Source organism: Onychomys torridus, chromosome 23, assembly GCF_903995425.1.
Source record: "Onychomys torridus chromosome 23, mOncTor1.1, whole genome shotgun sequence".
Taxonomy (NCBI): domain Eukaryota; kingdom Metazoa; phylum Chordata; class Mammalia; order Rodentia; family Cricetidae; genus Onychomys; species Onychomys torridus.
This window is the reverse complement of record NC_050465.1, coordinates 64,358,021-64,384,893: the sequence shown is the minus strand read 5'-3', so window position 1 is coordinate 64,384,893 and position 26,873 is coordinate 64,358,021. Positions and strand designations below refer to the sequence as shown.

At 39.4% G+C, this 26,873-nt stretch overlaps 1 protein-coding gene across 13 annotated transcripts in view; it reads left to right on the top strand.

Annotated features, from left to right (window-relative positions):
- Positions 1–26,873, top strand: part of Dock10 (dedicator of cytokinesis 10) — a 250,718-nt gene that overhangs the window by 165,632 nt on the left and 58,213 nt on the right. For all 13 annotated transcript variants that reach the window (XM_036173029.1, XM_036173030.1, XM_036173037.1 and 10 more), the window contains exons 15-27: positions 1,571–1,693; positions 3,840–3,919; positions 5,716–5,903; positions 6,441–6,506; positions 8,200–8,292; positions 12,094–12,217; positions 12,398–12,519; positions 12,866–12,952; positions 15,066–15,158; positions 15,598–15,716; positions 17,507–17,576; positions 20,819–20,932; positions 23,116–23,187. In XM_036173029.1, coding sequence (XP_036028922.1) covers positions 1,571–1,693; positions 3,840–3,919; positions 5,716–5,903; positions 6,441–6,506; positions 8,200–8,292; positions 12,094–12,217; positions 12,398–12,519; positions 12,866–12,952; positions 15,066–15,158; positions 15,598–15,716; positions 17,507–17,576; positions 20,819–20,932; positions 23,116–23,187 — 1,351 coding nt within the window. The remainder of the gene's footprint in view (positions 1–1,570; positions 1,694–3,839; positions 3,920–5,715; positions 5,904–6,440; positions 6,507–8,199; positions 8,293–12,093; positions 12,218–12,397; positions 12,520–12,865; positions 12,953–15,065; positions 15,159–15,597; positions 15,717–17,506; positions 17,577–20,818; positions 20,933–23,115; positions 23,188–26,873) is intronic.

Here is a 26,873-nt window from a genome sequence, read left to right as displayed (position 1 = left end):
GTGTTATTTCATTAAAATTTTATCAAGGAAAGATTTTTTTCCCCTCAGTTACTACTTAACAAGAATTACAACAAAACTATAAGGAGACGATTTCAAAGAGTCTAAAAATATCATTTCAATTCATTTCTGGCCCATGTTCCTTTTTCCCCATGTTCCTTTACACTAAGTCAATGGCTGATATCATTTTCAAAGCCATTTCAGCTACTTTATTAAAATATTTGATTCATTTAAATGATAAAATATTCTAGTTAAGGCTTTCAAACTAGAAGAAATAAAAATTCAATGTTTCTCTGATGTTGAAGAAGCAATTACATGTGGGCTGAATTTTTCTTTGGTGTATAATAAGTAGGGGAGTGGGGCTGACATCAGCAAAGTACACGGGACACAAATATTGCCTGACCTCACTCCATAAATTAGACAAAAGCAATTATGTGTTGTAAGTAAGGCGTTATAGTCCCATGGAATGGATCAAGGAAAGGAAACAACATACCGTTACCCTTATTTAATGCAAAACTCTGACGCCCGTTTCCTGCATCTTATCTTGACTTCTGTCCTAAAAGGTAGAACATGGGCTCGTTTACCTCCACAAAGACATTTTAAGAATCACACTTTCTTTCCACAGTCATCATTACAACATGATCCTTATTGCACACTCATAAATCCTGATGACACCACCCAAAATGCAGTGGCCCCTTCTCACCCAGGTTAGGGTGACCTGGGGAAACAGTTAAAAGGAGGAGCTTAGAAGATAGCTCGGTCAGTGAAATGCTTGCTTTGCAAACACGAGAACCTGAGTTCAAGCCACAAGACCTAGGGGGAAAACTGGACATGATGGTGCGCGGCTAGTGAAATACCATGGATGACTCAGGACGTCTAGAGCTTATGACCAGCCACCCTAGCCTCTTCACTGAGTTTCAGCCAGTGAGAGGTTTTACTTCATGCAACAAGATGGATAGAGCCTGGCATGTGTGCAAGTGAGCAAGCGCGCGCGCGTGGCACACACACACACACACACACACACACACACACACACACACACACACCAGCACAACTTCACCACTGGCACAAACACACATGCAAAAATTAATATATTCCTACTTTTCCTGACTCCCCCAATACTCCAAGATTTTGATATGGTAATAAATGTCAGACATCATCATAAAAACAATTGTAATGGGAACTGCTCCTACTTGAGATATATAGTTGAAAATGAGGAATATAACACAAATGTGGTGTTTATAAGGAAAAATGCTACCTCAGAATTGGTGTCTTTTTTATTTTGATAAGTCCCTTGGGTACTTTCTATTATAAACTAAAATGATCATTAATTATCCTGCTTAAAAACACAATTTCTTAGCACTTGGGAGGCAGAACCAGGCGGATCTCTGTGTCTTCGAGGCCAGCCTGGTCTACCAAGTGAGTTCCAGGAAAGGCGCAAAGCTACACAGAGAAACCCTGTCTCAAAAAAACAAAAATAAAAAAAAAAGTAAAAAAATAAAATAAATTTTAAAAAACACAATTTCTTAAACAGTAACAAAATCAACATTGAATAAACATTATTTTCCTGCAGATCTGTATTTAAGGACAACCAGGGAAACGTGGACAGAGACTCAAGATTTTCTCCATTGTATAGACAAGAAAGTAGCAAGATTTCAGCTGAGGACCTACTTAAACTGTTATCAGACTACAGACGGTAGGATATTCTGGATGCCCCTTTATGTAATCAACACATTGTCTTTATCTCTCCATAACACCTGAGGCCCTGAGTCCCAACTGTCCAGACACCCCCAAAAACAGATGGTTGTCTAGTGACTTCCCTTTCATCCAGATTGTGCCCTAAGAATCAGTTTGCCAGAATCGTACAGAAGATTTCTCACATGTTGGGCTATATCATTCATCTACAGCTGTGTGACAACCCACACCCAAAATTCAGTATCTGGAAACAGCATTGTTTATGGTACTCCTGAGTCTTTAGTTTCAGTTTGTCCCTTCCACACATGATATTGGCTGGCAGAGGACAGTTGGGACTGGAGAATCTACTTCTTCCCCACAGGAGCCTCTTTGTGAGATATGTAGATGACCTTATTACATTATTTATCTTATGCTGTTAGCCTCTAATATACAGAGTGTTCTTGTACTCTTTAGCCTTGAATAGTGGTTCTGTTTTTCCCACTCAACAGTCTCTTATCAACTAATTTTGCACATCCCTCAAAAACATGATGATTGCTGGGCGGTGGTGGCGCACATCTGTAATCCCAGCATTCAGGAGGCAGAGGCAGGCAGATCTCTGTGAGTTAAGAGGCCAGCCTGGTCTACAAAGCAAGTTCCAGGACAGCCTCAAAAGCTAGAGAGAAACCCTGTCTCGAAAAACTTTAAAAAAAAAAAAAAAAAAAAAACAAAAACAAAAAACATGATGATATGTTTAAACAAGCCTGGCCAATATCTTCCGCAGCATCAGTAAATTGTTTGCAGCTGTTTAAATGCAAAGGATATTTTATCGAATCTATCTAATAATCACCATTATGGAAGGTTTTAGAACATGCCATTAGGAAGAGAAATAGACTCTTAGGCAAGACTCTGTACTTAACTTAATCCTTTGTAGTCCAGGCAGAGTCCTAGTAACATAAGAGACCTGTCTTCTCTTCACTCATCCACCATCCTAGTCAAAACCTACACCCAGGTCTTCACAAGACCCTCAAGCCACCATGAGAAAATGAAAAGGGCTTTTCCTTTCACGATCTTGACAGTCTCCTAAGACTTGAAGAGCTATAATAATGAGCAGAATGGAACATGCAAAGATTTGGGAATAAACTGATAGAACAAACCTCCTGTTGTCAGTGAATACAGAGAAATTATAAATGGCATGTGAGAGGCACCTTGAATACATAGTGCAGGGCTGACATTAAATTAGAACTGATTTCTTCTGGTGACCAATTTCTACAGTATAAATTAATTTGTCATTGCTGACTTCAAGCCACCATTGTGGTTCACTGAACACAGAGCTGGGAAGAGAGGTAAACAACCTTGGGGATCCAATAATCATACAGTGTGTGTATGAGTTATTTGTCCAACTGCTTCCTGGTGAAAGCAGCTTAAGGGAAGAGGGTTCACTTTGGCTTATGCTCTCAGGGGATATGGTTCTTTGTGACACAGAAGATGTAGTGGCAGGAACATAGTCGGCTGGTGACATTGCATCTGCAGTCAGGAAGCAGAGAGTGAACAGGGAATGGAGCTGAGCTGTAAAACTCTAATGCCGGCCCCAGTGACTGACTTCCTCCAGCAAGATTCTCCCTCCTAAGGTCCTTCAACCTTCAAAGAATGCCACCGGCTGGAAGCAGAACTCCATAGTGAAACATGAACGTGCATAATAATAGGAGACAAGAAGAGCATGTAGAGGCAGTCAGTGGTTGGTTATTGAAGAAGGAAAAATGCTTAGCAATTATAGCAAAAACTAACTTTGTTCTCAAAATTTATTAAAACTCACTTTGACAGTCAATTGCTTAAGCAAATTTAAATAAGTTTTATTGACAAGACCATATAATTTATATTCATCTGGTCAAATGTATAAGTGAAGTTTAAGGTGTTTTTCGGGATATCTGTAACTTGACTCCTTCATAATTTTTGTTTTCATTTACATATATTTTATAGGAATTAAACTAGCCAAGTAAAAAGGTCAATACACCATTTTTTGCTGTCTACTCTTTACCGTTCTCAAAGCTTAGAATTATAGTACAAGATGGGGTTTTCTTTGAAAATCAAAATAATAGTGTGTTTGTGTGTGTGTGTGTGTGTGTGTGTGTGTGTGTGTGTGTGTGTGTGTGTGATATGTCCTTTCACAGAGCTGACCGGACAAGCAAAATGCAGACCATCCCTGGAAGCCTGGATATCGTTGTGGACAACATTCCCTTGGAGCAGCCAAGTACGATGCCGATGTCACTGATGTCACAGTTCATTTAGAGACTTCTGAGTATCTTGTGGGAGATTGTTTGGTTGTTTGGTTGGTTCTTCAGTTAACTGGTTGATCCCAAGATTTGGGTTGTTTGGGGATTTTGTCTTCCAAAATGGAGAGAAATTCATTAAACCATAGGAATATGGGAGTTATTTGTCCATTGAGACAGACAACGAAGTCATAACAAAAACAGTATCCTGGATAACTTAACTATCGTCTGTTATCCAAATGCAGGTGTAATATCTAGCAAGATATTAAATTATTCACATAATCCTTAAAACCCTGGAGTGTTATGAGGGAATTCAGACTCAAGTAGATGAATGAATTCAGGTTCTATCTAGTTTCCCTGACTGGAATATAGACTGATTCTGCCATACCTCACTAACAACAAATTGCTTTGAGTACTGGTCATAGCCACGTAAGTGACTAAAATGTCATTAAATAGACTGTCTATCTTATTTGGAACATGGTAAAACTCCTGCTTTTACTGCCCTAAAAATGGAGGTTTCAGAATACAGAATCAAGTTTTCCTATAATAAACAACTTGGTAGAGACTACAGACAGAGAATATTAAGATGGCCATCTATCCTGATAAGTTTCCACAAATCATTTTAATATAAACTATAATGACAATTCTAACTTAAGTTCTGGCTCAAAATCATTTTCACACTGAATGATGGGAAACAGCAGAGGAGAAATTTAGCCATTTTCTCTACTTGATTTAGGGAACAAGGCCTTATTACCTACAGAAAGGACAATAGAATAGAAAGCTAAATACTCTCCTTGAAAGAATGGTAGAGTATTAAAGAAATTTGAGAACATAATGAAAATATTATAATCAATACCTGATGAAATATTAGAATTGTCATCTGATTCCTGAGTATGTACAGCCCATCACTTTGTTTTATCTGAGTCCAGGAAGGTTCTTTGTAAAAACAAAAGCAGCAGGGCTTTTTCTCTTTCAACATGACAGCTCCCCACTTCAAACAGTGTAATGACGAGTTTTGACATATACATTCTTAACCATCTTTTCTTATTTTTTCTCAGGCTATTTTTTTCCTTAGGCTAACTGCAAAGTTAGATTTTTTAAAGGTGGTAAAAATTTAAGAGGAAGAAAAGCAAAAACAATGTGCAGAGGGCTTTAGGCATTTGCTATAAAAATCATTCCATATATGAAAAATTACTATTAATTCATCTGTTACTACCACTAATAGACCCACTGAATAACTTTATTCTGCTACCAATAATACATGCATTTTATTTGTAATAGCAAGTGACTGTTGGTGAGTTACACCTTATCTTATAAAAATCTACTTAGAATATGCTATGTATAGAAAACATTGTAAAAATTATAAATCCAGAGTCTGGAGAGATGGCTCAGAGGTTAAGAGCACTGCCTGCTCTTCCAGAGGTCCTGAGTTCAATTCCCAGCAACTATGTGGTGGCTCATAGCCATCTATAATGAGATCTGGTGCCCTCTTCTGGCATGTAGGCATACTTAGAGGCAGAATGTTGTATACATAATAAATTCTCTTTTTAAAAAAAATATAAATCCATCTCAAAGATTTGCCATGGTTCTTAGCCATGAGTTTTAATACTAAATATATAACTTTCTCTTGCCTGATGCCCCCTTCTCACATTTTCATGCTCGTGCTACACAATAGCAAATTTCCATTTTAAATAGATTCATGTTAAGATATGTTAAGTGTTGTTCACTTTAGAAGACCCATATGAAATGACAAACTCTTATTTTCTGATTTTTTAAGACTGTGTAACATCGTCCTTTATCCCTGTCAAGCCTTTCAACGTGGTGGCTCAGTCAGAACCTACAGTGGAGGTGGAAGAATTGATTTATGACTCAACAAAGCATTGTCGTCCATACAGAGTATACAAAAATCAAATTTATGTCTACCCCAAACACCTAAAGTACGATAGCCAGAAATGCTTCAACAAGGTAACTTCTCACTTCACTGTATATAGATCACACAAGACGGTTCTTGAAAAAGCAACTTAAAATAACTATATGAACCAATACCTGGAGGAAATGCTTAGCCAAGGGTGGGTACATCCTAGAATTTACTTTAGGATTACTTAAAGATGAAAGCATTTTCAGGATCTTGAAGTGTTCCAGAAGAGTTATCTTATAGTTGTTAATCTCTGAATTATTTGAAGATGCATGGTTGTGTAATATATTAATAATCTTTTCTAAAATCAGCCTGACATAAATTTAATCTAGACTGTTTTTTTTTTAGTTTCTTATAATGCTCTGAAAATAGCATACTTAGTCCTATACTGTGAGCTTTTTTTGGTTGTTGTTGTTTCCTTTAAAATCTCTCCAAATCCTGCTGTTTCTGAGGACCAAGACAATGTTGGTTAGTCTACATTTTTTTCATATCTAATTAGAAGCTACTTATTTTAGGCCCTTATATTGTTTGGGATGTTAATTTAAGAGGAAATTACCATATCCATTTTCCCCACACTATAATTTCAGGCACGAAATATAACTGTGTGCATTGAATTCAAAAATTCTGATGAAGATGGTGCCAAGGCCATGAAGGTGAGTTGGGTCACTTAGGGACACAGCATGAGAGGGAAAGCAGGCACCTCGGCCCTTTGCATCCCTGGGGGATTTTTATATGAGTATGGTTAAATGAGGAGCAATTTCACACGTTTGTTTTAGATTTCCTGAAAACGTATATGATTTAACAGCCATCACTAACCCCATCTATAAGAAATGCTAGTCTCCCACAGCTCTGCACCTCATGATTTGGAAAAAGGGAACTCATTATAGTGTTAAATAAATATAACAGTTCCCTATGAAGAGTCTGTCCAATGCACAAATTAGTCCACCTCTTGACTCATGCATGATATGTAGCAGTACATCAAGCCTGCCTTCATGCTGCCCTCATAGAGGGCTGCTATTCACAGGCCTGTTGGTTAATGCAGGATATCCCTGGAGAGTTCATATCTAAGAACAGAACAGTTGGTTAATGCAAGGTGCCTCCATAGAGCTCACATTTATGGATCTAACTGTCCTAGGGACTAGAAAATGACTCTAAAAAGACAGCCTACATTGTTGATCACATGAGTTAATAGTATCACTATTTTGGCCTATTAAAACTTTAACTGGATTGTCTTTGCTAGAGTTCATATATAATAAGCAGTGTTTTTTTTAGGGTTATCAAATAACAGGAAAAAATAGTCGCCAAAATATAGAGGAAAGCTATTTTTACTGAGCCTATGGTCAAATCTTCTAGGTTGCAGTGAATCAGATGGAGGAGGTAGTTAAGAACTAAGATAATGTCTAACTAACCATACCATTGCTCCAGGCTATTTCTCATGATACCAGCAGGTATCAGTCATACTCTGATTTATGCTAGCAGGAAATTTGTAGTCTTATTTCAAAGAGTGGGGATAAACTTAAGAATGAGCTAACTCATGTAGGGTAGAGAGGCATTCTTCAAGATAATCTGGAGTCACTGTGAGCATCTATACAGACTGAGCTTTTCACAGCATTAGTATCAGGAGAGGAAAATTAGCAGGTGATACCATTTTAAGCAAAGAAGGCAATGACTAGGTAGGAAGCCCAGCAGGCCTGCCAAAGCAGTGCTTGTAATGGGGATGAACTAGGAAAGAAGGGCAATGGCAGGTGTGTGGATTCCCTGCTTCATTGCATTATTGACATCATGCAGAGACATGGCATGACCAGATCTAAGACTAGAAGAGAGGTCCAGAGCTCCAGGCATATGTGCCCTTAACCTGTATCATTCATGAAGCCTATCCCAGTCCTCTAATCTGATCAGAGATTAAGATACAACATCAAAAGCTGGGTCTGTCTGTCCTGCTACCTCCACCATCACAAGTAGGAATTGGTTTGCATAGAACTGGGGTCCAGCCAAGCCTGAGGACCTTAACTCTCTCAGGAAGGCATCCTTTAGGGATCTGTCTTGAACATTAACTCATATTTATGGTGATCAAAAGTCATCTAGTGAGTTGGTTCAGGTTTTCAACCCTCGTGCCATACCTACAAGATGAGTAAAGACTCTTAGAAGTTCTTTAATGTCCCATTGCATAGTACACACAGAACAATATATCAACGAAGTTCAAAGTTAGGTAGATGTCATCCTGGGATGTCCATCACAAAGTGTGCTGGTATTAGTACTGGAATTGGAAACTGAGGAATTGACTTTTTCTCACTTGGGAATATTTTCAGGCACTCACAGTTGTTTCCTTCATAACTTTCTAAACAGTGTATTTATGGAAAACCTGGAGGGCCACTCTTCACTTCAGCTGCCTACACAGCTGTACTGCATCATTCTCAGAATCCAGATTTCTCTGATGAGGTAAGGACCAGGCCTCCACAGCCTCTACCTATAACTCATGGGTGAGTAGATCAGGGAAAGCTTGTCTAGTCCACAGCTCAGATTGAGGACAGTGGTGTACCCATCCCAACACCCCGAAGTGATACTGACCGAAGTGATGCTGGCTGATGATAATCCTGGTGTCTGTTGCAAGTTCCTGCAGCTGAGCACAAGACTGACCTTCAAAAAAGAGATGGTTCTATTTTATCATTCTTTTCCAATGAGACTATTTTTCCTCACTTATTTTATGGGTGATTTTAATAAAGATTATATTGGATAACTTTACCCATCAGTGGCAGAATATTATATCATTTTATAGCAGGAAGACTAGATGTTATGAATCAACACTATTGCTCATACCTGCATGAACTTCAGTGGGCTCCATCCCCTCATCTCATGGTTAGAAGTGTGACTTGTTCTGGAAAATTCAACACTCTTACTGTGCACCAAGTGTATAGACATCATTTCACTTGACTCCTCCAAAGCTCTGAGAATCTGGCACTGTTACCACCTCCTGTTATATAGACTAAGGCACTGGCTCAAGTAACTTTGTCAGGGTCATACAACTACTAAGTGACAGTCAGCATTCAAACCAGGCCATATTACTCTAGATAGAAGTTTCCCTGCTTCCTATACCCCATAAGAAATACCACTAGGTTTGTGGTAAATTGCTGCTCGCATATTAGCTCTCATATAAACAGCCTGAGACAAGTTTCAGTAATTAAACTCAGCTTCTAACCATAAGATAAAGCTCTAAACTACTACAACAAGCTAGGATTTTATATGAGTTACTCCATTGATGCTATAACAAATTAGCAACCTTCAGTTGCTTAAAACAATACACATCATTTAACAGCTCTGGTGGTCAGGGGTCTGAATTGGCTGTCATGTGGCTGAAATAACCATGTCATTGAGAATGAAGAAAGGAAGGGAAGAGACTCATTGTGACCACCTTGTACCTACTTGTAATACAGGATATAATCCCAAGGTTATCACCTTAATCACATCTTTGAAGTCCCTTGTGTCTTGCACAATCACATATTCATGGTTCTGGGGTTTAGAACACAGAGTCACCTTTGGGAGTCATTCTCCGTCCACCATCATCTCCGTCCACCATCATCTCCGTCCACCATCATTCTCTGTCCACCATCATCTCTGTCCACCATCATTCTCTGTCCACCATCATCTCTGTCCACCATCATTCTCTGTCCTCTGTCATTCTCTGTCCACCATCATCTCTGTCCACCATCATCTCTGTCCACCATCATTCTCTGTCCACCATCATCTCTGTCCACCATCATCTCTGTCCACCATCATCTCTGTCCACTGCCATTCTCCGTCCACCATCATCTCTGTCCACCATCATCTCTGTCCACCATCATCTCTGTCCACCATCATCTCTGTCCACCATCATCTCTGTCTGCCACCCCATATTACACATTTGTCCTTTCAAAGTAATTAACAGAATCCCCTTACTTACTGCCTACTTCCGTATCTACTTAATGCTCTTATTTTCCTTCCCTCAATCCAGGTAAGAGGGTTAAAAAAAAAAAAGAAAGAAAGAAAGAAAAGAAAAGAAAAAGCTAGAGGAAATAGTTATCATATTACAGAATATTTACCATATTGATTGACTTTTTGACAAAACAGGTGTGAAAGATGCATTTTCTGTAGATGTAAGAATTTCATAAATTAGTGTTCTCCGAGTCTCAGTGCTGTTAACTCTGGCTTTTAATCTTTTTCATTTTCTCATTTTTCCTGGAATCTCATAAAATCTATGAGTTTTTCCACATGGCATGTAGATTATCAATCACTTAGTGGCCTTTGCAGCAAAGATTTAATACTAAGGTTTTACTTCCTTAATTATAGGAAAAATGATGGCATCATCTTTAAAATAGGTATAAGTTATCCAATGCATTGTTACAATAAAATGTAACTATTTGCAAGATTTTTTAAGTGAGGGATTGTGAAGGCTAGTTTTATGTCAACTTGACACAAACCAGATTTACCTGTAGGAAAGCCTACAGTACATTTTTATTTTATTATTGTTGAATGATGTGGGAGAAGTCATATCACTGTGGGCAGGTCTTCACCTGGGCTGGTGGTTCTAGGTGCTGTAAGGAGGCAGTCTGAACAAGCCAGGAAGAGCAAGCCAGCAAGCAGAACTACTCTGAGGCTTGTGCTTCAGTTCCTGCCTCCAGGTTCTTGCTCTGCCTGACTCCCTTTGATAATGGACTATGACATGGAACTGTAAGCTTAAATGAACCCATTGCTCCCCAACTTGTTTTTGGTCACAACAGAAACCCTAAGACAAGGATGCTTTCATTACCTTTTAGTTAACTGGAATTCTTGAATACTTGGTGCATTGCTATGTAATCTTGAAGTTGGCTCAGAAGAAATTTTCTAGTGTCCTGCTTATTATTATGGATTTTGAAATGTATATAGGCTTTTGTAACTAGGTTAGTACACTGTTGTATAAATAATGTATCAGTGTATAACTCATCAAAATCCAAGGATCCTCAAAATTCTCAGGGATCCTTGTACATCAGAATTATCTGGAAGACTGATTAAAGCAGAATACTCCAATTTGGGTATTCAGCGTGTCTGGGATAGGCCTAAGATTTTATGGTTCCAGTCAACACCAATGCTACCATTTCAGGGATCACACTGTGAAATCTATAGTACTAAGTCCTTCCTTAAGCAGAATGAAAATAAACCAGCCAGATGCACAAGGTATCTAATTAATAACCTATGTGTATTAGTTATTGCTCAACTTGACTATTCACAGAACTAGTGACTCACATAAAGCTAAGTGCATGATACCTGGACAGGCTCCTGGAATCCTGGTATACAGGGGTCATCAGAAGATGTAGGACTATCTTGGAAACCCCCTATTACTAACTCTACCATCTCTTACTCACCCAGAGTCCCCAATATCTCTGGCCTTGAGTCCCACCTCTGTAATGTCCCCTTCACAAGATAATGGGGAAATTAAATGCATATGATAAAACTTTAAAACCTAATTTAAGAGGTGCTATAAAATGTAGGTGGTTATTTCAAACCCTTTTTTTCCAGAAAGATGGAATAACCCATGTCACTTTTACGTTTTATGTTTGTGTTTAATCAGAGGAATCATTAGTAAACCTTCAGTCCAGCTTCATTAAGTGGCTCATTACTTGCTATGACAAAAGTCATCTCGTGTGTGTATGTGTGTGTGTGTGTGTGTGTGTGTGTGTGTGTGTGTGTGTGTATGTGTGTGTGTGTTGTATTGTAGAGAGACAGAGGCCAGGCTTCCAATTACCTTGTTTATAGCCACAGTTCTCGGTGATGTGCACATGAATTGCCTGGGTATCTTATTAAGATGCAGATTCGGATTCTGGGGCAGTATCTGAGATTCTGAATGGCTAACACATTGTTCATTTACTACCCATGCCCATGAGCATACTCTGGAGGCTAGAACTTACAGTTGACACAGTTTATAGTCCTTCTTAATGTTTGTCCTTCATTACCTTTTGTAGTTCTGTTGGTAAGTGTGTGTTTTTGGAGATGTGTGTTTAATGCATACTCTAGAAACATAAATCGTGTAATGAGAGATGCTACATAATCTAAATTATCATCTACCACATAAGATGTAAAAGCAACATATTAATATATTACAGCCAGCAGACTGAATATTTGTTGAGTGTTAAATCGTTTTTGACTAAGCACAGACTTGAATTTCACTCTTGTGCTGACGTGAAGCAGAAGACTTTAATCTCAATCCAGATGTGATATCTTTCATTGCAGGTGAAAATTGAGCTACCAACACAGCTTCATGAAAAACACCATCTTTTATTTTCTTTTTATCACATCACATGTGACATCAATGCCAAAGCTAACGCCAAAAAGAAAGAGGCTCTGGAGACTTCAGGTACTTAGGAGAAGTGACCTGAAATAGGTCAATGTGTTTAACTAAAGTTGGAGAACATTTTAAAAAGATCCGATGTATTGATTTTAAATGAAGTTAATGTTTAGAGTGACAAATGGTATATTTGTACTTCTTAGCATAGAGATTTGAGTTCCAAACCTTCTCTATGTTGTTTCCTTGCAGTGGGATATGCTTGGCTTCCTCTGGTGAAACATGATCAAATAGCTTCTCAGGAGTATAATATCCCAATAACAACCACCCTGCCTCCAAATTATTTAAGCATCCAAGATTCTGCAAGTGGAAAGGTATTGCATAGTATATAATTTACAAGAATTTTTTTTAAAAATCAGCTACGAAGCAAGGCTATCTTTTTTCTCTGCTATTTAAACTAGCATGATAGGGTGTCTGTCCATTGCAATTATGAACTTAACCTACAATAATCAAACTCTTACTTGATTTGTGACCATTAAAAGAATGACTCTGTGAATGTATGTCAGGCTCATCTCCAGAACTTCCGAATGTATTTACACATTTTCCCATCTCTAGAGCAATGTGGGAGTAACGTTTCAGAACAACAAACTAACATAAACTAAATGACTTGATTCTGTTATCTCATATTGTGGGTGATGGCAGCACACTCTTTTCTTGCAGCATGGTGGAAGCGACATTAAATGGGTCGATGGTGGCAAACCACTTTTCAAAGTGACAACGTTTGTTGTGTCAACAGTGAACACTCAGGTGAGTGCCATGTTCTGCAGTGGAGACCTAGACTATGATGTAATATGATGGTGACTCCTGCATATGTAAGAGAAACATATCATTTCATGAATTGTTGAATGGGCAGCTGGCTGAACTTGCCAAGAAAGACACTTAACATGTAATTTTACACCTCTTTCAAGACAGACAAAGTGCCCTAACTCCTTAAGTAATACAAAATACAGAAGTATATTTAGCATATGAATGTCTACCCATAGTATGATTTCCTCATACTTACAATTCCCAGATCTAGAACCTGTTCAATGGTTAAAAAAAAATACATTTGACATCTACCCCAAAACTAAGCCTGAGTCCCATCCCAGGACCACAAGATAGACAGGACTTCAGTGGAGGTCATTTTGACCGTTTGCTGGCTTGGTGACTGAACAAGTTGCTTTGGTCTCTGTGGTTCTCGAACCCTCATCAGGAAAATGGTATACATAAAATATCACTACTTAAGCTTGTGATGAATACCAAAGTAAGAAAATTCATGTGAAGGTAATAGTAATTCATGAGCCACCACAAGCTGTCTACACACACGTAATTGATAAACTGTAAGCTTACTTGTTCTGCTGTGAGGCAGCTTTTTTGTTTTGTACTGTTTTATCTCAACCACATATTTGGCTCCTAAGAATAATTAAATAATCCAGGTTCCATGTAGAGATAAGCACATAGATAATACAGATAAAGATTCACAGATAGGATTCTAAAATTAATAAAGTTCAGTGTTTCAAGGAGACTTTCATCCTCCTCCCCAATCCTGGATCTCATAGCTGATTAAACCCACCTCATCTTGTTTTCCAAAGGTCTAAGGCTTTCCCATACTGTGACTTCCAACCCATACTACATTCCTTTAACTTCTCCAAAACGTTTTTTGGTACTTCCCCTTCCTCAGCCAGGGAGAAAAGCACCTGTCCCCTCTCTCTGCCTTCTGCTCATCAGTCTGGACAATACACCCTGATCATTCAGATCTGAGGTCAACTGTCACTTCTCCTAAGTCTTACTGGTTCCCTGAGCCTACAGACTAACCTGCTCAGATGGCATTGTGCTTTTACTGAGAAGCACTCCTCAAGCTGTATAAACAGGTACATGTGGAAGCCATGGTATGATACTGGTCATGTTGTCACGACAACAGCCCACAACTGACGTGATCATGTCTGCTTTGCCTTTCTTCTGTCAAAAAGGCCTACCAGGGGCCTGACATATAGTCATCTTTCACTAAATAATGACTAACTGGACAAATATATGGAGACATATCTAAGAGGAAAACACTGTCATTAGTTAAGAAATAAACTACAAATAGGAAACAGAAACATCACACACTCAAATGCCAGTATGAGGAAAAAATCTGTACCAGATGACCATCTAGAAAGTACTGCAAGAGAAACATCACAAATATATTCTCAAACTCAAATGTTCTTTCATTTCTTGACTATTAACTCAGCTCAGAACTTGGAGAAATTCCAAGCAGATTTCAACAGATCAAAACCAAGATTTCTTGGAGTTTATGTCACACTTTTTGTTGTGTCCTATTACCAGGCTGATAGAGACAAATCAACCCTGGAAATATTCCTAGGTTTGTCAAAGACAGCACAGTGTCCTGTGGTTCATAGACAATATAAGAGAGATTTATACAGTTCTCTGGAATGTGAACTGGAAAAATAAGGACACTGAAGAAAAAAGAAAGAGAAGGAGGGAGGGAGGGAAGAATAAAAGGATGGGAGGAAAAACAAGAAACAGACAGGGAGGCAGGTAAGGAGGGAGAGAAGAAAGGGAAGAAGGAAGGATGGAGGAAGGGACGGAGGGAGGGAGGGAGCCAGCCAGCCAGCCAGCCAGCCAAGGGATGTCATTCTCTAGCCAGGGCTATTTGGCCAAGAGGGATGGGAGAACTCTGAGTATGAAATATGTGAGAGTGTGGGCATCGTCATCCATAGTGCTGGAGTTCAGTTAGGGACCTTCAGGTGACCTCTCTGTCTACTGAAAATCAAAGGGGCTCTAGTCTGATGTCGCGGGGAAACGCTGCTTAGAAGTGCTTGCAGCCATCTCTCAAGAGTTTGTGTGCCACCACAGATAAACACTTCCTTTGCCTTTGCAGGACACACATGTGAATGCATTTTTCCATCAGTGCCAAAAGAGAGAAAAAGACATGTCTCAGTCACCTACCTCGAGTTTTGTCCGTGCTTGTAAGGTAACATGGTGTGCACATTTAGTGTTTTGGGGCATAGAAACTGGCAAAGAAAACCTATTTCCCACTGAATAGCAAACTAAGAAGTGATGATCATTAGGGACTTTAAAAGACCTTACAGTTTAGGGAGCAAATGAGTTTTCCTTCATGCTTTCTACATGGTTCTGTTCACATGAAAAGGAGAAAAGGCAAAGATCAGTGGTTGTTTTTTTGTTTGTTTGTTTTTTTATCCTAAACAAAAACAATTGAAAATGAGAATGTATTTCCAATTGCTAATGAAGCAGAGTCCTTTCAATATGACCTCCACCTTCTGCCATAATGACACATAAAGCGAATGACCAGATGATCGCATGATCACATCCTATTTCTAAAAACACCCGCAGATTTGCTGGGTTACTTCCCCTTGTTTCTTTACATGTTTCTTCCCATCAACTCACTGCAGAACTTACTAAATGTGGACAAGATCCACTCGATCATGAGCTTCCTGCCTATCATCTTGAATCAGCTCTTCAAAATTCTAGTGCAGAATGAGGAAGAAGAAATCACTGCGACCATCACCAGGTATCCATAGCAACCGTGGGGTGGGGGACAGATTGTGCCACCCTTCATCAGACAGAACCCTAATGATATGAATCTGACTAAATAGCCACATTTGTGTAGGTTCATGTGAACATACTTTTCAGATTTAAGCATGTCTCATGCTCAAACCCTTGTTTTCAGATTCCTGACTATTATCATTAGTGGAACACTAGATTTTTTTTCTTTTGTGCTTTAAACATTTTATTTTGAGATAATTATAGATTCATTAGAAGTTAAAAGGGGTAATATGGAGAGAATAAGTATACTCATTATTTAGTCTCCCCCACTGTCAGCACACACACACACACACACACACACACACACACACACACACACACACCTATCTCTGTGTATGTATGGAATTATACAGGATGCAGTCATTAGCTTTTCCATGCATCACAATTCTCTGGAGTCACCCAGGTTGTCTATCTATGATCAGGTCACTTCTTTTCATGGATGAATAGTATTCTATGACATGGGTTGTACCACAGTTTGTTTAATGATTCAATTGTTGAAAGACATCTGAATTTTTCCAATTTAGGGGTTATAATGAACTCAGTCACTATAAATACGCATATATAAATTCTATGTAAACATAGCTCTAATGCCTGACTTCTTATGTGAATCCACAGTAACACAATGACTATACAAGTCATTGGTTGAGTGTTAGAATTTTTTTAGAAACTGCTAGAATGTTTACCAGAATAGTTGTATCATTTCATAATCCCACAGAATTTTTTAATTGCACTGTTTCCTTTCTTTTGTATTAAATTTGGTAGAACCATACTCATCCAACATCACTAATAAGTCTAATCAGAAACTCAGAATTCTGCATTTATATTATCTTGAATTGATGATTTAATCATATATTTGTTGTTTGTTTCAAAACTAGCCCTAGCATTATAAAAAAAAAATCACAGCTAGTATCAAAATATTGACTGTTTCTTCCTTGCTCATATTATTTATCTTTTCTACAATGAAGGCTTTCAGCCTTGTTTTTAACATAAAACCCTGAAGTTCTGGGAAATTAAAGTATGAGCATCAGTTCCACAAACATCCAGATTAAAAATCTGGACCCAGTTCTGGACCCAGATTAAAAATCTCAAATTGTGACATCAACTGGTATCCCTTTCAGCTGCGTGTATATGTAGATGTTGACAAGACTTTTCAATATTGCAGCTTATAGACCTGTTAGAGTTTCTGAGATCTCCCAAAGCTCTCCAGCCATGCAGCAACTGGTTATGTTAATACGAAAAATATCAACATAACCACTGAACCACTGCTACATGAAACCCTAGCCCAGCTAATGAGGGAAATATACAGCTTAACCTAATCTCTTTTTCCAAAAATAGGTCTTCTGCTCACTGATTGAAAGGTGAGCCCTTTAAAATGGAACATGGGCACTAATCAGAGCCTAATTAGGTACTTAAAATGATCCCTTTTCCAGGAAGACAATGTCAGAAAGTGCAGGGACCACAAATAGTGTATTCAGCTCAGAGAAAATGTCTCCAGTGTGATCTTATGCCCTAAGACCTGACTTACACTTTAGTGGGTTCTTGGAATGCTTCTGTTTGGAAATTACTCCCAGGTGATAGGGATATGTCAAGTGCCCTCTGCTGGGGAGTGAGGAAGGCAAGAAAAGAGTGTGGATTGGCTGGTTCATTCATTCATGCATTCACTCATTCATGAAATACCCCGTTTTCCAAGTATTCTAAGGCAGTAGAATCTTTTTATATCTCCAGCCAGACCACTGAACATCCTTGCTTTTCCAGGGTTCTGGCTGACATTGTGGCCAAGTGTCATGAGGAGCAGCTAGACCATTCTGTCCAGTCATACATTAAGGTATGGAATCGCCACTAGGGTACTGATCACGTGCCCTGTGCTGTGTGGCTTGTTTTGTTTCCTGTCTGCACTAAGAGGGAGGGTCTCACCCTGAAGTTGGATGGTGCCCACCATGGTCAGAACACGAGTTCACCTTAGCAGAATTCCATTTCTTTGCATTAATGGGCTAGCTGTATTGTTTAAGTGTAAAAGCACTATGTGCATGTGTAAATGAATATCAGTGTGGGAATGGTGGGAAGAAAAAGACAGAAGAGAAAGCTAAAGTGTTGCTCCTTTGAAGTTGACACTAGAAATATATGAAATTTCTATGCTAAATTAAGAAAGACTTCTGCGGGTTTGTTGAATGCTCTGTGTTTCTTCTGTAATGTTTTCTTAGCTCTTTTTATTGTTTTCTCAGGCATTATTTCATTTCCCCAGTTACTGTATATTTGTACCTGCTTCTGGTATGTTAAGTCCTTTATCTTCTGGCATGAACCATCTGCCCATCTCATTGGTGTGCACTGCTTCCTCCGTGTCCCTTGTCAAGTGTCTACTTGGAGATGTTCTAGTCTCATTACCAGTTGGCTGTGAATCAGTGCCAATGAACTTGTGGTGATGTTTGCATTCTCATAGCTCTGCTCCAAGCATCCTTTCATTGAAAACAAAATACAAGCATTCTTAATTACTTTTTGATACATAGAAAACTTACATTTCCATTTTGTATACACACAGACTGGATCTTTGGACATGTTGCTTTTTAAAGGAAATATATTCAAGTCATATGTAGGGATAAACGTGTACATTCTAGATGTTTAGAAATGCAACTGGAGAAGAACTGGGGCCTTCTGTGATAGAAACTTCTTTGTTTAACAATGATTGGTGTCACAAAAATGTTGCTACAAAAGGAAGTAGTTAAAAATCTTGTTCTGGAATGAACCACTCTGAGATTCTACATGCAAGGATTCCTATCTATGTATTTTCTGTGAGAAGTGTTAGATGTCTTCTCCAAATACCAAAGCATGAGTATGTGACCCTCCTTAAAAGAGCCTGCATGCTAGAATAGTCATTTCACAGCCCCTTCCTTAGACTATAATTGTACCTGCTAGGACCTTGACTTCAATTACTGAAAGCTAATTACACCTACAAATACCGTATAGTTTGCTCTGTGCTTCATAGAGGGGCATCACTTGCTTTGCTAGTGGATTGATGAGTGTATTTGCTAATTATCTGGGAAGAGTTTATCTTCTCAATACTAACTTTCTATTTCAATCCACAAAGAGACCAAATAGAATAAAATAATACCTTCAATCATTGTACTTCATTCAGACAACTCCATTTCAACTGTAGAATCAATTTCCTTGCTCTAATGGAGTTGTTTTTAAATATATTAAGAACTTCAGGTGTTGTGACTACTTCTGTCATCACCAAGGCCAGCTCCTGTTAGAACCTCGGATGCTCAGATCTCTTACTCTGTGGCGCTCTTGGAAATGCATCTTGGAATAGGCTTCATTCTCACCCAGAAACATGAACTATCTTGACAAGAGTGTCACATTCTACAATACAGAAGAGAGGTGGTTTACCCTTTGTTCTAAAGTAGCTCAAATCCAGAGCTATACTTACATGGAATTTCAGATTGACAATTCCTAAGGATATTTTAGAATTTATTTTGAAATAAATAAACACTTCCTAATAAGTACAACCAACTTGTGGATCAGTCCAGGAGAAAAAAAAAGTCCCTAAACTAAGAAGTGAGAGACTTCAGTCTAAGTGGTGACTTAGGAAACCTCAGCTATCTCCTCTGATACAGAAGAGGAGACAGACCAGACGAGGACCCAGACATGTGATTCTGTGACCAGACTCCTGCTAAGGTATATGGCTAACAGCCTGACCTTGTGCTAAGAGTTTGAAATTATTTTTAACAGAGATGGAAGGGAAACATTTAACATATAGATATATATTAAGTCCCACCCCTAGGAACATTGTAAGTGACTGATGGGCTGATTTCAAGACATGCTTGTATATCCTTGGGTGATGTTATAGTCATTGTAATTTGTATTTATCCACAAGTAAACAAAACACCATTTCAAGTTCAGTGGTACCCACTGCTAACTCACTCCATCTACAGTATCAAAACTGCACACATACACTGTGTCTTTTTCAAAGATGTGTGTCTGCATCAATCTAATTAAATGCTGCGCTTCACAGGGGTTTGTAGCACCAACAATTCTAAGAAGCATGTTTGTAAGGTTAGACTAGTCCAGTGCTAGTTGAAACAGAACACCCTTCAGGCTAAATAACTGCGTAGGATTCAACAGTTGGTGGTAAGTTTGTCTTCATAGGAAGTTCAATGCTTAGGGAAAACTAATTACCCTTAGCTGTAGCTGGTTTTATGAGCCCATTAACTCTCCGTCTCCCCTTGGAGATGAACTTCAAACCTCAGGGCCTACCCTGGTGCTGATGTGCTTCAAAGTCCAAAGAAAGGGTTAGAGATCCAAGAGTAAATGTACCAGTCTCCTGTCTGCCCTCTCTCTATGTTGTAGTCTGTTCTAAATTGTGAATATCATGAAGACAATACCTTTCTTGAGGCAAACACAACTCATAAACAAATGACTATAATTCAATATGAAGCATTTAATGCCTTTGAAATATGTGTATTCATATGTATGTGTTGATGTTCTTAAAATATATGAAGAAATAAAGAAGGTTATCACCAAGATAATCCTTGGGGGGAAGAAAAGGAAAGCAGCGTTCATTATCTTACTGATGGCTGGTGTTTATCAACCTCTTGATAGCTGTGTCTAGCATAGGTGATAAAACCTGGGCTTATGGGGAGCTCATCTCCTCACTTCTGGAAAGCACCTGCTTCCCCACTTGGCTATTTGAGTGGGTGCTCTACCCTTTCAGGATGAAGAATTGCTACCATGCCACCTGTTGCCAATGGAAGGAAAGAGAAGGGGAGTGTGTCCTAAGTAGGTGGGTCCAAACCCTCCATGATTCCTTGAACTTGCTCAATGGCTCTCTGGCCCTTTCTCTTGATTTCTACAGAAAGAGTGCCAAGGAGAGCTTTGGTGAGCAAGGCTCTACTTCTGCAAAGACCCCAAATAGAAGCCAGTGTGTCCTGCTCTTCCCATCAAGCCTCTGCTGACTCCATGACTAAAGCTGACACAAACAGCTGATTATGAGAAATGAGTTGTTTGTGTAGGGTAATCTTTGAAGCCTTTTAAGAGTAATTAACTTTGTTCATTTTTCTGGGTTTTCTCCAGTTTGTATTCAAGACCAGGTCCTACAAAGAGAGAACGATACATGAGGAACTGGCTAAAAATTTGAGTGATCTTTTGAAGTCAAATGACTCAACAGTAGTCAAGCATATCCTAAAGGTAACCCTCTTCATAATGGTGCATAAGTTTCTAGCAGTGGATACAGGACTCTATCGCTAGAAGGTGACAGGACTCACTGATTTCCACAAGTCATTTTCCTTCTAATTTCTGATATATCAAATTATCAAGTAAAAGCGGTGTCTTCTATATCAAGACACAGAGAGAAGAGGAGGTTGCACCCAAGTTTGATCCTTTGATTTAAAGGCAGAATGAATTACTATTAAAAATTATCTGGAAATATTCACAAACAGTAAGTATAGCACAGAGCTTGGTCAGCTAGTTATAGTAGGAAAAAGTAGGACAGAATTGTAATGGCATATTAATGAGCATATTGACAATAGAGGATAAGTGAGTGACAGCAGTTTTCGATCTCAAGTTGAAACATATGCAGTGACATGAAGAAGAGACCGTGAAAAACCTATAAAATGATGTTGGAACCCTGAATTTAGATTCATGCTTTTTGTCTATCATGATTTGACAAATTCATCTGGTTGGGTCCAATTGATTGCAAATATCTAGAAAGGCATTAAGACATCATAAGCCATCAGCATAAGCTCACAAAAATCTAATTCTGACAGACCAAGAAGTTTAGTTTTTGAGAAGCCTTCTGAGTATATTCATCATATTTATTCAACTGGTATATTTCAGGTGCCTGCCTACCTTCAAGCACGTGGGATGTATTAGAGAGGAGACTAAAGTTCCATGCCTTTGGGAGCTTACTGGGTGGAATGAGCTAGTGATGTAATTTAAATATAAACTATATGTTGATGGCAAGTCACATGGGAAAAGAAAGTGTGGAGCAGTTCAAAGAAATAAGCACCTCTACTAGGGTAGGCAGGTGACCTGATAGAGAAGAGGACACTTGAGAAAAAAGGAAGGGAGCTGGCCATCGGGATTTCAGAGAGCACAGCAGGTGCAGGAAAGGCCTTACCTATTCAGTAAGATAACTCTGAGTCTGAGAGAAGCACTGTGGGCAAGGATGGGAGCTTTTAGATGAAGTCAGAGAAGCCATGAGCAGCCCGCCATGCCTATGGACCGCCATGAGGATGGAGAGAGTCTGTTGACTATGGAAACAAACGGCGGACCATTTGGTGTAATGGCTAAAGGTGCAGTTAGGGACAGGATAGGAGATGGAGGTAGTTGCAGTGTTCCTTGGATTCCTTAAATACTCTTGATAGTGTGGGTTTCACTTCCACTATCAAGCAGGCATTTGCATTTCTTCAGGGAAGTGACCCCTTCACTAAGTCACATCTGCTTCTTTAGAATGGACATCAGCCTCTCATCCCCTTCGCCTAAGCCAGTCTCTTGGACTTAAGGTGATGATCCACAAAGGTCACCACAGCTTTGTACTAGACAGAAACTGGATGTGATTCAAATACTCTGTGGTAGTACAGCAGAGAGGTCCTTGATGATTGAATATGTGGTGTGGTGATGTGACCCCATGCTAGTGAGGCTCCATAATAAGACTCTAAATGAAGTTTGTTGGATTAAAAAGACAGTCTCAGGAGAATAGGTAGAGAATAGCAAATTTTTTTATTTATTTTTATTATGTATACAGCATGTATGTCTGCAGGCCAGAAGAGGGCACCAGATCTCATTACAGATGGTTGTGAGCCACCATGTGGTTGCTGGGAATTGAACTCAGGACCTCTGGAAGAGCAGTCAGTGCTCTTAACCTCTGAGCCATCTCTCCAGCCCCGAGAATAGCAATTTTTATTTGGTGTTCAATGGTAGAAAAAAGGAAATACACTTTCAACGTGTAAGTATTAGTGGGAAAATGATTAACACATAGCAAAATAAGCACAAAATTAAGAGCCCAGTGATGAGCCTATCACAAAAGCTTTATTTTAGTTTTGTTAACTTAAGTGAAACAAATATTCATGAATAAATCTTTCATGAACAAATGCTCAGAAAGTCGTCTCAAGTAAACTACACTTTTTAGCTTTAACTTTTTGATATTATTAAGGGGCTAATGTATGTAATAATGTATGATGTGAGCTATGACAATTATAACTTTGATAAAGGTTATCCTAAGGTAACAGAGAATGTGTTACTCCCCTGGTCAATTTACTTACTCATTTACTTTAAGATTTAAAAAAAAGTGTAGCAATATTGTATTGTAAAGATCATAATCATTATTTTTACATAGATTAATAAATCTTTTATTGCCTTCTCCTTTATAGCATTCTTGGTTCTTCTTTGCAATTATTCTAAAATCAATGGCACAGCACTTGATTGATACAAATAAAATTCAGGTAAGATCATAGGTAATATAGCAATGTAATATCATCCAACAATTACACTAATGAACATGTTCTCATTAGTTCCACTTTTATTGGTTGTGTAAAACCTTAGCAATTTATGTTAATTGCTTTTTAAGTACAAGAACTGATCATGTATGTTAATAAAGGCCCATTCAGAACCAGATGCCAAGACAAAATTACAAATGCAAAAATCTATTGGGGAGAAGTAATTATAAAGGACAATTGGAAAAAAAGAGGTAGACAGATCTGATACCTATGAGAGAAAATGGAGAAGGAAGGGATGTTGGTTTAAATGAGCCTGTCACTGCAGAAGCTTTCAGCCTTGCCAGTGCATCATATGGAAGCAGAGGATGCTCACTGGAGGAATTGCACACTGCACAGGTCATGCTGGCAAATCTCAGCTAGCTCCATCACTGGAAGAAGCCTGAGATAATGTATTTTTGCCATGAGTGATTGATTGGGTCTGAGATACAGCAGCTTTTTACATGTTTTATATCAGTTAGGGAAATGTCTGGGCTCCTAATGGTGCACAGTTATGATGGCACATTGCACACACTCACACACTCATGAATCTGCTCCTCCACAGCCCCCATAGGCCTCTCTTAGAAAAAGAGGGGTTTGTAGAATTAACTCCAGCTCCTATCACAGTCTCCTCAGAAGCCTACCTAAACTCACCACCCCTTCTTCTACAATCCATTCCAGGTCCTCTTACCATAGCTCATAGCTGGGAAGGTCTCAGTGACCCACCAGAGAATGTGGCCCAGACTCTCCTTCCAGAGTGGTCTGAATCTCTGGCAACCCCATTTCTGTAGCCAAGGTCGCTACATGTGATCTATAATTACTCACAGAGTCAGGGAATGAGGACCAATCCCTGAGCACCCAAGAGAATGCCTTGAAATCTCACACACCTCTCTTGGCCTCCATTTGGATAGAGCCAAGAGAGGAATGTCAGTGTGCACCCCCACCTGGCATTACCACCACCACCAGAAGTAGACTCAGTCAGTGTTGCAGTGGTGGGCACAGCAGGTCAGTGACATTGTCCTGACTTGCCTTCCTCGTGGGGGACAGGCAATGTCAGAGTTCCCTCTGACATCCTCACAAGGACAGCTCCAAACAATGACCTCCATGTGCAGTGTTAATCCAAATGTTAGTTTCTTCTATATAAACTTCACATTTGAGACCAGGTAGATGACTTTGGAGTGGCTCTTTGCCACCCATCCCATTCATCTAAATGTTATCAGAGCTTGAGTCAAGATTCCATCTACATACCTGTAGGTCTGTACTCTTAGCAGGGTAGACATGAGGGGGATTTAGATTTCTAGCTATGAATGTCATGTAGATCCTGTGTCCAATAGTGCTTGAAATATGCAAATGTCCCCCTCTTTCCAGCATGCATAGCTTTGGTAAATGTCCATAAGACCTTTGGGAGAAAAATTAGATAGAATCATCACTGTATATAAGTTACTCAGTAGAGGTTTTGGAAGCTTTCCTCTTACTCAGCTTCCTCTTAATTCATATTCACTGTATGTAGAAGTTAACGCTGGTCAGAGACAGGATTATGTCTAGTTAAAGACACAGACCTCCATCCTCAAGTTGTCTGGCCCTAACTTCTTTGTCCAGTCAGTCATTACCATAGTTCAGCTCCTAAATATTTCATATGGAATTGTCCAGCTCTACAAGTCCCTCAGAGTTGAGCTTCCTTGGATGTCCCTATAGCCTTACCACTAATCACAGTGTCATTGCCAAGCATGGCACAGGGTCTCTGTTACTAGAGTGACCCATTATCTCCATGGCTGTTAATGAGTCAGTACTGTGACTACTTGTGCTACCAACACACACCAGACACCATGGCATGGCACATGGCAGGAATGGTAGTACCAGCACCTTGTTGGTGTCTTGGGCTCATTGGAGTATTTGCTGTGCTTTCCTATGCAATTTCATGGTCTAATGGGCACAATGGGCTCTATTAACAGCAATTCCCTCATGTACACTTTCTTCTACATCTCTATTCCAGCCCTTATCCTCTGCTACAGTAGCTAAGACATTTACAAATTTCACTTCAGATGACTTAAATTCATTTCTTGGGTCTGAAAAGCCATCAAAGCCTTATAACAAGTTACCTGTCATTTACTCCTACATGCTCAAAAAAATACCTTCTTAGCTATTAATTCTAAGGCGTACCCTTTTATAATCTGTCCCTTAAATCAAACAGCTTTGGTGTCCAATATTAAATGTCTTTCATGTTGCTCTTGTAGCTGCTACCTGGTTTCCATAGCCAACTGTGGTATGTTCTCTGTGACTTGATTAAGTCCAGGAAGCCATTAGGTCAGGCCTTTTAACCAAGGAACAGCTGGGTCAGCTTGCCTAGAGTTTGTCTATTTCCTTATGAAACTAAGTCTTTGTAGTGTCTTCTCTAATGAGAAGAACTGACTGTTAGAGGGATAGAAGATACTCTCTATAGGCATTAAAGGTTAGGAAAACACACAGGGATCCTTCCTCAGTGACAGAAACACTTACCCACACTTCCAGGTCCCAGCACTTTCCAACCATCACCTTGACTTTGGTAGGACAGAAGTGCCTTTGCTGTTCATCCATCTGCAGCAGTAAATGTCTTCACCCCAGTCCCTGCATGTGGTTTGTTTTGTTTTTTGGATACACCTGCTTTCCTTCTTCTAGAAATAAGAATCCTGCCCCAAAGAAGAGGAAAATCTAACATGAGGATAAAAATGATTCTTATCTCTAAATTCTACCCTGTGGGGATGCGAAATTCTCGCTCACTGCTGTAATGCCACTGTAGTGCTGGGCAGTAAAAATGACTCTTGACATCTAGATAGGGGCTGTTTATTTCAGCTGTAAGAGAATGGATTGGACTAAATTCTGCTACCAGTGTGATTTATGTGTATCTTCTCACATAGATGGGTCACAGAACAGACTGAGAACAAAATATCTAGACACCCTGTTGTGCCCAGGAATTCCTCTTTCACTGATCCCAGTTGGCCTTTACGTGACCTACTTCAGCAGTAGCCCTCCACTAATTCATACAGGAAACCAGCACCTTCCTATGTTTTTACTAGTCTCCATAGGAAAAGGTGTCTCATTTGACACAAAAGCATTCAAAGTAAACTTCTCCCAGAGTATTTGCATATTTTATTTTATTTTCTCTTCTCTCTCTTTTAATTATGAAGTGTGTCTTTCTACACTGAGGTATTTGGGTCATGAATTTCTGGAGCAAGTGTGGGGAATTTGAGGGATTAGGTGCAATGCCTCATTTGGTCTGCTAAGAGATGTGACGTGGCTGGACAGAGTATCCCTGTGTGACCCCTGGTCTTCTGATTTAGGGGACGTTCATATTCCTGGGATCTGCTAAAGGTCTTCTCAACACTGATTTCAAGCACCAGCAGGTCTATGGAGCTGACTAGCTTTCTCCTCCCCATCATTTACTTGTTTCCAACAAAGTTCCCAAATGGCCCATACCTGGGTCCAGTTCTCATGGCCTTGGCTGTCTCACAGCCCGAGTCCTCCTCTCTCTCTCCAGATACGCAGTTTGGGAGCCTCTGAGTCTCACTCCCTTTCTCTGCTGTCCTTCACCTCAAGCTTTTCTGATATTCATTCAGGGAATGGTTGAAAATGCTCCTTGTGCATTTACCATACCACATGCCTTTGGGCTAAGAGTAGGA